General features: G+C 41.2%; 1 protein-coding gene across 1 annotated transcript; it reads left to right on the top strand.

The window, feature by feature from the left end:
• Positions 1-1,963: 1,963 nt before the first annotated feature.
• On the top strand, positions 1,964-6,508 carry LOC102810698 (zinc finger protein 699-like). Its single transcript, XM_006875174.1, has 3 exons — positions 1,964-2,105; positions 3,202-3,328; positions 5,083-6,508. The coding sequence occupies exons 1-3, from the start codon at positions 1,964-1,966 to the stop codon at positions 6,506-6,508; spliced, it is 1,695 nt and encodes a 564-aa protein (XP_006875236.1).
• The last annotated feature ends 2,222 nt before the right edge of the window (positions 6,509-8,730 follow it).

Here is an 8,730-nt window from a genome sequence, read left to right as displayed (position 1 = left end):
GGATCTGCTGGTGAGTCTGAACCACCAACCTTGTGCTTAGACCAACCTTCAGTCCAGTTCTTTACCCGACAGTGCCACACCAGAACTAGTTTACCATCTCTTTAAAGAATGATGTTGGAATCTGGATTGGTATTGAATTATATCTATAGACTATCGCCTTGGGTAGTGTTGACATTTTCACAATGTTAAGTCTTCCAATCCATGAGTGTGGTATAGTCCTCCACTTTTATAAGTCTATTTAAAGAAATCTTTTGCAACAGATTTGCCTAATGCAATACATCATTTGATTTCTTGACTTCTTCTTCCGTGAGTTTTGACTATTGAGTCAAGTAAAATGAATTCTTTGACAACTTCAGTGTTTTCTTCATATATCATGATGTTATTAATTGGTCCACTTGTGTAATCCTTTTCTTTATTTTGAGGTGTAATCCATACTTGAGGCTGAGGTATTTGATCTTTATCAGTAAGTGCTAAAAGTCCTCTTCACTTTCAGCAGAGTTGTATGATCTGCACATAGTGGGTTATTACTGAGTCTTCCTCCAGTGCTGATACCCCATTCTTTTCCTATAGTCTAGCTTTCAGATGATTTGCTCAGCATACAGATTGAATAAGTATGGTGAAAAAATCCAGCCCTGACAGACACTTTTCCTGATTATAAACCACGCCATATCCCTGTGCTCTGTTTGAGCAACTGTCTCTTACTCTGGGTAGAGTTTCTGCATGAGCACAATGAAGTGTTCTTCAGTTACCATTCTTCACAGTGTTATCTGTAAGTTGTTATGATCCACACAGTCCAGTGCCTTTGCACAGTCCATAAAATACTGGCAAACATCTTCCCTGCTTTCAGCCATGATCCATCTGGTATCAGCAGTGGTAGTCCTCATTCCTTGATGTCTTCTGAATCCAACTTGAATTTCTAGAAGGTCCCTGTCAGTGTACTTCTACAACTGAATTTGACTTATCCTCAGCAAAATTTCATTTGTGTGTAAAGAACCAACAGAGCTGTGTTGGAAGAAATGCAGTCAGAGTGCTCCCTGGAGGCCAAGATGGCCAAACTTCCTCTCTCATACTTTGGACATATTGTCAGGAAGGAGCAGTCGCTGGAGAAGGATATCATGTTTGATAAGGTGGAGGGTCAGAGAAAAAGAGGAAGACCCCCAACAAGATGGATTGGCCAAGTGGCAGCATCGATAGACTCAAGTGTAGCAACAGTAGTGAGATTGGCCCAGGATCGGGCAAGTGTTTCCTTCTGCTGTGCATAAGGTCGCTGTGAGTTGGCACCGACTCGATGGCACCTAACAACAACAACAACCAATACTAAATAATTTAATTCAGTTATTTCTGCATTCTGTTTGATAAACTTTCTTCAGACTGGGCATGAATATGAATCATTGGTTGGCCATATAGTTGTCTTCCAAAGTACAGATCTTTTCATTCCAAAATCTCTGCTATCTCTGAATCCGATGCTTGCTTTATCTATTCATTCTATGGCAAATACAGCCTGTCTTTTATCTTTCTCAGGTTTAATAGCTCAGCTTCCTTTCACCTTGTGCTTCATGTTTTGGTGTGTGTTCCTATTGGTCTTATGCAAGGAGGTGAATTTGATTTTCCACAAAGAATAATGATCTAAATGTGGAAATAGGTCTTTCATTCATACAGGATTTCTTTCTCTTCCTTCTGCTGTTTCGTGAACTACAAACATAAAGGGGATTAAAACTTGACTGGCCAGAGTCAAACTGTGAATACAGTAGTTCAGTGTTTTAGAAATATTAAATCTATGATGTAAGATGCCAACAGTGGGATGGTAAATGTAGTCAGTGAAGGTGGGACACAGCCGCCAGAGTCTACATTATAATATAGAACTTACTGTGACCGCCTGAGGAATTCTCAGCTCCTCGGTTCTATCAGCATCGCCCATCCTTTTGCACACACACTGGGAACCATGGCACTTTACTGATCCAGAATGTGTGTGATGTTTCAGGACTCAGTGATTTTTGAGGATGTGGCTGTGGAGTTCACCCAGGAAGAGTGGGCTTTGCTGGATTTTTCTCAGAGGAAACTCTACAGAGATGTGATGATAGAAACCTTCAGGAACCTGGACTCAGGTAAAGAGGGCTTTGTTTTTCTGTTTTTCTTCTCTAGTGAGTAAATATATTGTGTTTATCAACCTTCTTATGGGTAAAGGAATTGGAATACATTGGCAAATGGCCTCATAGGGCTTAGACGCTAATGAATTCTCCTTGAAAGAAATAATCTATGTATTAAATTAGTTATGTGTTTGTTTTGTTATTAAAAACATTGGCTTTATGTATCACTTTGTGGTCAAAGAGAGATTTGCGGTTTGAGACCCTGTTTAGTGTTGTAATATGTGTGTTACAAATTGGATGTGATTGTTTTGCTAAAAATAAGTCACTTTCTATCACGTGTATCATGGAGACCAAAGTTTTGTCTTAGCGTCAAGGAAGTGTGCTTGTCTATCTTCTCTTATAAACTGTCTTTCCTCGGGAGCACCATGTCAACCAAACTAATACTTCTCCCTGAGGAGGGAAAGTTGTGAGGAGAGGACAGTCAGGATGGAAGACAAGAATTCTCTAAAGGACCAGCCCAGCTGGAATGAAATTGCATTTAAAGAAATCATATTCTTTGGAGGTGATACTTACACACATTCCTGGGCTGACTTTAATTTTCCATCAATCCTTTCATGCCCTTTGTCTTTCTAGGAAATGACCAGCTCCATTTCCTCTTGTAATATTAACTTTACACACATGCATTATTTGCAAGACCTTTTTATTTCGCTTGCCTAATTACACTCAGCTTAAGGCACTGTAAGGACCCCGGTGGCACAGCTTAAGTGCTTGGCTGCTAACTGAAAGGTCGATGATTTCAAGCCACCAGCTTTGACCCTGTGCTTTTGTAAAGATGTAGCAGTGTGGCAATGCTGGGGCCGTTCTGCCCGCCCTGCAGGCTCAGTCCGAGTTGGAATTGACTTGGTGGCAGAGACTTTGGTTTTCTTTATGCCGCCGTTACTCTCAGTTGCCATGGAATTGTTTCTTGGTGATGTTTTTTACTTTTTGACCATTGTCAAGGTTCTGTACTAACTAAATAGTTCAAAGTTAGTCTTCTTCATATGTGCTGTATTCTTCATAAAACTTCCTTATTGTTTTGTTTCATCTTGTGAAACGCTTAAAATTATTGGGTCAGTTTTTAAACAGGATAGTGATGGACAAGCATTTTCCTTGAAGAATGACTGCAGGTCTTCCGGGTTAGGAGAAATGTTTGCAGTCTGTGGCAGTGACTGTCATCAAACCGACCAGGGAAGGCATGGAAGGTGAGTGTTGGTTACAGAGCAGTGACCACTGCCTCAGGACACTCTCAAGGTGTCCCGCCCTTGTGTGTGTGTGTGTAAAAGTAGGTCTAAAATAGTGGATTCATTGTCTTTTCACAAAACTGGGTTTCCATAAATGTGACTCCGTCTATGGAAGTTGTATGAATACCTTTATGTACATGAGAGAGAAAAGCAAGACGATCGCCAAGCTGGCCCAGGATTTGTGCCTACTCAGAGTGCACTCATTGTCCAACCAGCCGATTCCTGTGTACCACTGGCTGCCTGCCTTTTCTTTCCTTGCCTCCCCCTTCACACACACACACATACACACACACACACCGTGAAGATGGGCATAACTCTTCTAGCTCTGCCCACCTCCTTCCATGTCATCCTTTTCCCCCTAGGATGCTTTTCCTGCTCCGATTCCCACCACTGCCATAGCCTGGACCAATTGACAGTCACCTCCATGTAAAGAGCCATGGCCACAGGGTGTAGCACAAAGGGTGCACTGGCCTAATGACACAGCAGACTTAGGGGGCCTCATCTTCAGTGGCTCTGGCAGCGTCTTTGCAGTCCTTGCCTAAGACAAGTGTAATGGTACAGGCAGCCACAGATGGGTGCAGGGATCCCTAGCCACCCCAAGGACAGAATGGAGTAGGGACCAGGAAAGCTACTGAGACATACATAAGATCTACATTGTTGTTAGGTGCTGTTGCTTCAGTTCCTACTCATAGCAACCGTATGCACAAGAAAATGAAATACTCCCCAGGTCCGCCCATCCTCACAGTTGTTACGTTTGAGCCCACTGCTCCTGCCATTGGGTCAGTCCATCTCGTTGGGAGTCTTTCTTGTTTTCGATGACCCTTCACTTTACCAAGCATGCTCTCCTTCTCCAGGGACTAGTCCCTCCTGATACAGGTTCAGAGTATGAGAGATGAGGTCTCTCCATCCTGGCTTCTAAGGAGCATTCTGGTCAAATTTCTAACACAGATTTATTTGTTCTTCTGGCAGTCCATGGTACTTTTAATATTCTTTTTCAGCACCTTAATTCAAATGCATCAATTCTTCTACAGCCTTGGCTTAGTCATTGTCCAACTTGCACACACATATGAGTCAATTAAAACTACCATGGATTGGGTCAGTTGTACTTTAGTCCTCAAACTGATCTCTTTAATCTTTAACACTTGAAAAAGGTCTTGTGCAGCAAGACCTATGGTACTTACCAAAGTAAGTCTGTTTACTCTGTTCTGCAATCAGTATTTCTGGACTCTGTTACAACCTTGCAGAATTACAGATGTATATAAGGTCAGGCGCTGGTAGCATAGTGGTTATGAATCGGGCTGCTAAACTCAAGGTCAGCAGTTCAAAACTACCAGCTGTTCCACGGGAGAAAGATGAGGCTTTCTGCTCCCGTAAAGATTTCCAGCCTCAGAAACCCTGTACAGGGTTGTTATGAGTCGAAACTGACTCCACGACACATAACAACAACAACAACAACATAAGGTCAGGCATTACTCAAATGGATACTATGTGGTATATGCTTGTATTTGAAACATATTTTACTTATATCTGATTATCGGCAAGCTTCGTTATTTAGAAACACTGTGAATGTAATGTAATGTAATACAATCATCTGTGAGATGATTCAGCCTTTGCAACACAAGACAAATGAGGGGAGAAAACATACATTCACTGGGTGTAGTAATTGTGATATGATAACAAGTTTAATTGAACAACATACTTCCTATTTTTAACAGAGTACCTACAGTAGAAAACCTCTATGAAACAAAAGTTGGTAAAGCAAGTAAACATGAAGAAGGAAACCAGTGTGGAAAAACTTTGAACTGGATTGGAGATCTTGCTAGTCTCAAAACAACGGCCGGAGTCAATCTTTTTGAATACCTTGAGTATGGAAACACCTTTGTGGATCATTCATCATCTAACCATCACATCAGATCTCACACTGGATGCAATCCTTATATTTGTAAGGACTGTGGAGAAGACTGCCATTGTCCTTCTTACCTAAAGCTTTGTGTGAGAGAGAAAGTTTGTAAATGTAAGGATTATGGGAAACCTTGTCATTGTTCCTTACCTGTCACTAAACATATTAGAAATCACAATGGAGAGAGGCCTTATGAATGTAAGGAGTGTGGGAAAGCTTACAGTTATCTCTCAAGCCTCACTCGACATATAAAAACTCACAGTGGAGAGAGGCTTTTTGAATGTAAGAAATGTGAGAAAGCCTTTAGTCGTTCCTCATCCCTTGCAGCTCATATAAGAACTCACAGTGGAGAGAGGCCTTACGAGTGTAAGGAGTGTGGGAAAGCCTTCAGTTGTTCCTCCTCCCTCACGACTCATATGCGAACTCACAGTGGAGAGAAGCCTTATGAATGTATGGAATGTGGGAAAGCCTTTAGTTGTTCCTCATCACTTACTACACATAAAAGATCTCACAGTGGAGAGAGGCCTTATGAATGTAAGGAATGTGGGAAAGCCTTTAGTCGGTCCTCACACCTCACTGCCCATATAAGAACACACAGTAAAGAGAGGCCTTATGAGTGTAAAGAATGTGGAAAAGCCTTTAGTCGGCCCGCACACCTCACTAGCCATATAAGAACTCATAGTGAAGAGAGGCCTTATGAATGTAAGGAATGTGGAAAAGCCTTTAAACAGTTTGTACAGCTCACTAGACATGTACGAGTTCACAGTGCAGAGAAGCCTTATGAATGTATGGAATGTGGCAAATCCTTCAGTCAGTTTTCATATCTCACTGGTCATATAAGAACTCACAATGGATACAGGCCTTATGAATGCAAAGAATGTGGGAAAACCTTTACTCGATCCTCACACCTCACTACTCATAGGAGGATGCACAGCGGAGAGAAGCCTTATCAATGTAAGGAATGTGGGAAAGCCTTTTTTCGATCCTCACACCTCACTGACCATCTAAGATCCCACAGTGGAGAGAAACCCTATCAATGTAAGGAATGTGAGAAACCTTTTAGTTGTTTCTCATCCTTCCGTAAACATGTAAGAACTTACCATGGGGACAGGCCTTGTGATAGTAAGAAATGTGCGAAAGCCTTTAGTCAGTTCTCATCCCTCACTGACCGTATAACCTTTCACAGTGAATTGCTATCATACGACCCTCCTAACTATAGCCTTGTAACGCCCACAAAATGATTGGGTGGGACTACGCAAATAAAGTACATGGAGCCCTTGTAGGGTGTTTGTTTTGCCATCCTACTAGGTCTGAAAGAAAGCTAATCCCAGAAAGGGGTAGGGCAACCTCACTACCATCCAGATAGAGGCAGGAATGAAGCACTTCCTTTGGACCGGAGGCCCCTGCGCTGAGAACCGCCTAGACTTCGGAGACAGACCATAACACTGAGGAGGAACAGTGTGAGATGGTAAGTAGCAATGGCAAGCACACCATAGAAACGAGTGGCAGCACAAACCACAGACAGGCTCAAGATGGTACAATCGGCTGTTTTAGAATGAGGCAGCTGCCGTAGGCTTGCCAATCCACAGTGTTCAGCGTTCCGCACCTCCTCCTAGCAGGAGGCGTCCTGGTAGAGAGGTAGCACTGGGTAACTGTTGACGTGACCAAAGAGCTATAACACCTGCTGAAACAGAGCCGAGGCTGGAGCAGAGGCCCACCCAGAGCAGGGTCCAGAAGTAGCAAGGCCTGGAGGCAGAAACTAAGGAGAGGCTGTATTGATTGAAGAATTGTATCCTGAATTCTTGTCTCCATGTTAACCCTGATTCTGAATTGTAACCTGTTACTTCCTTAATAAACCCTATCAATCATGAGTTTTTTATATGGCATTGCAACAAATTATCGTGCTCAGCAGAGAAGTAAAGTACCATGGGAGAGATGGCTGTTGTTAGAAATGATCAAAAATTTTTTGCATGGTAGATGTATACTTTATCTCCATTTCATACGAATCATCTTGGGGCTTTGGTTGGCTCATTAGAGTGATTTGATTTTCACCTGAAGTTGGAAGAGGGCTTTTGATGCGATGCCATTTTTACAAAAGCTTTATAAATAATATGGAATGTGGGAAATCCTTTAGTAGGTTCTCGTCCATCAATAAAGATGTAAGAATTCACTGGGAAAGAGCCTTGTATATGTTAAGAATTAGGTAAATTCTTCAGGTCTCTCTGAGCTTTTTGAAGACATAGAAGGTACATAGGGAAGAAACAACATACATGAAAGTGATGTTGGAAGCCTTTTGGTAATCCCTCAACTTTTAAAAAACCTGAAAGAAAACACGTGGGAGAGAAATCATGTAGTGTAAGAAATGATCTGTGGAAGAGTTTCTGCTTTTCCAGTGTTACTTTGTAAGATGTGAAGATTCATGCATATGGGAACCTTCACTTAACTAATTACCTCTTTGTGAGGAAATATACTTCTGAAAAACCACATGTGTGTAAGAATATGAAAATATCTGCAAATCTTTTGGAATACATAGAAAATAGGAAAAATGTTATACTGTGAATTCATCCTGTAGATGTAAAATATGAGGGAATTCTTCAATGTTCCTTCTCATTTCAGGGTCCCTGTGTAAACCAAGTTACTTTTCAATTGTAGCACATGACTTCGATAATTCTTTAATATATAAATTATCTCTATTAAAAGATCTCACCAACTCATTCGTATCTTGGTTTGTTTTCTTTTGTCAATTTTGAAAGTGTTCATACTTTGACATTATAAGGTGATAATGTTCTCATTGTAGAAAATATGATTCTAAGGGACGTTAGAAGGAAAAGTGAAACATCTTTCAGAACCCTACCACTCCTGATATGGGGATTTCCACTTAGCCTTCCATTCTTCAGTGTTACCCATAAGTTATAATTCACACAAATGTCTGCACACAGTCAATAAAATACAGTTAACGTCTTTTTGGCATTCTGTTTTCAGCCAACATCCATCAGATAAGAGGAGTAATATCCCTTCTTCCATACTTTCTTACTCTGTCTTGAATTTCTGACAATCTCCTCTCAGTGTACTATTGCAGCCATTTTTTTAGTTATCTTCAAAATTTTACTTGCATGTGATATTAATGATTGTGTACATGCCTATAAAACTTTATGGGCGTGGAAATTTGAATTTTATATTTTCATGTGTTATAAAATAGTTGTCTGTTTTTAACCACTTAAAAAGTAAAGACAGCTGGGAGCAGCTAGAAGAACAGAAGATACTTCTTGAAAGAAAGACGAAGAAAGACTGACAGGAAAAATACAAAACAGTATAGGCAGTCCGACTGACTACTACAAGGACAAGCAAGTTGCTCGCCCAGGAAACATCAAGGCAAGTGGTCGGGTCCCCTCAAGGCAAACTCCCTTCCAAGTCTAAGACTCAATGGGAATACACGAGCAGATATGCGCTCTGACTGGTGACG

Source organism: Chrysochloris asiatica, unplaced genomic scaffold (assembly GCF_000296735.1).
Source record: "Chrysochloris asiatica unplaced genomic scaffold, ChrAsi1.0 scaffold00312, whole genome shotgun sequence".
Classification (NCBI taxonomy): domain Eukaryota; kingdom Metazoa; phylum Chordata; class Mammalia; order Afrosoricida; family Chrysochloridae; genus Chrysochloris; species Chrysochloris asiatica.
Note: the sequence above shows the minus strand (reverse complement) of the source record. Positions and strands in the feature narration are given on the sequence as shown.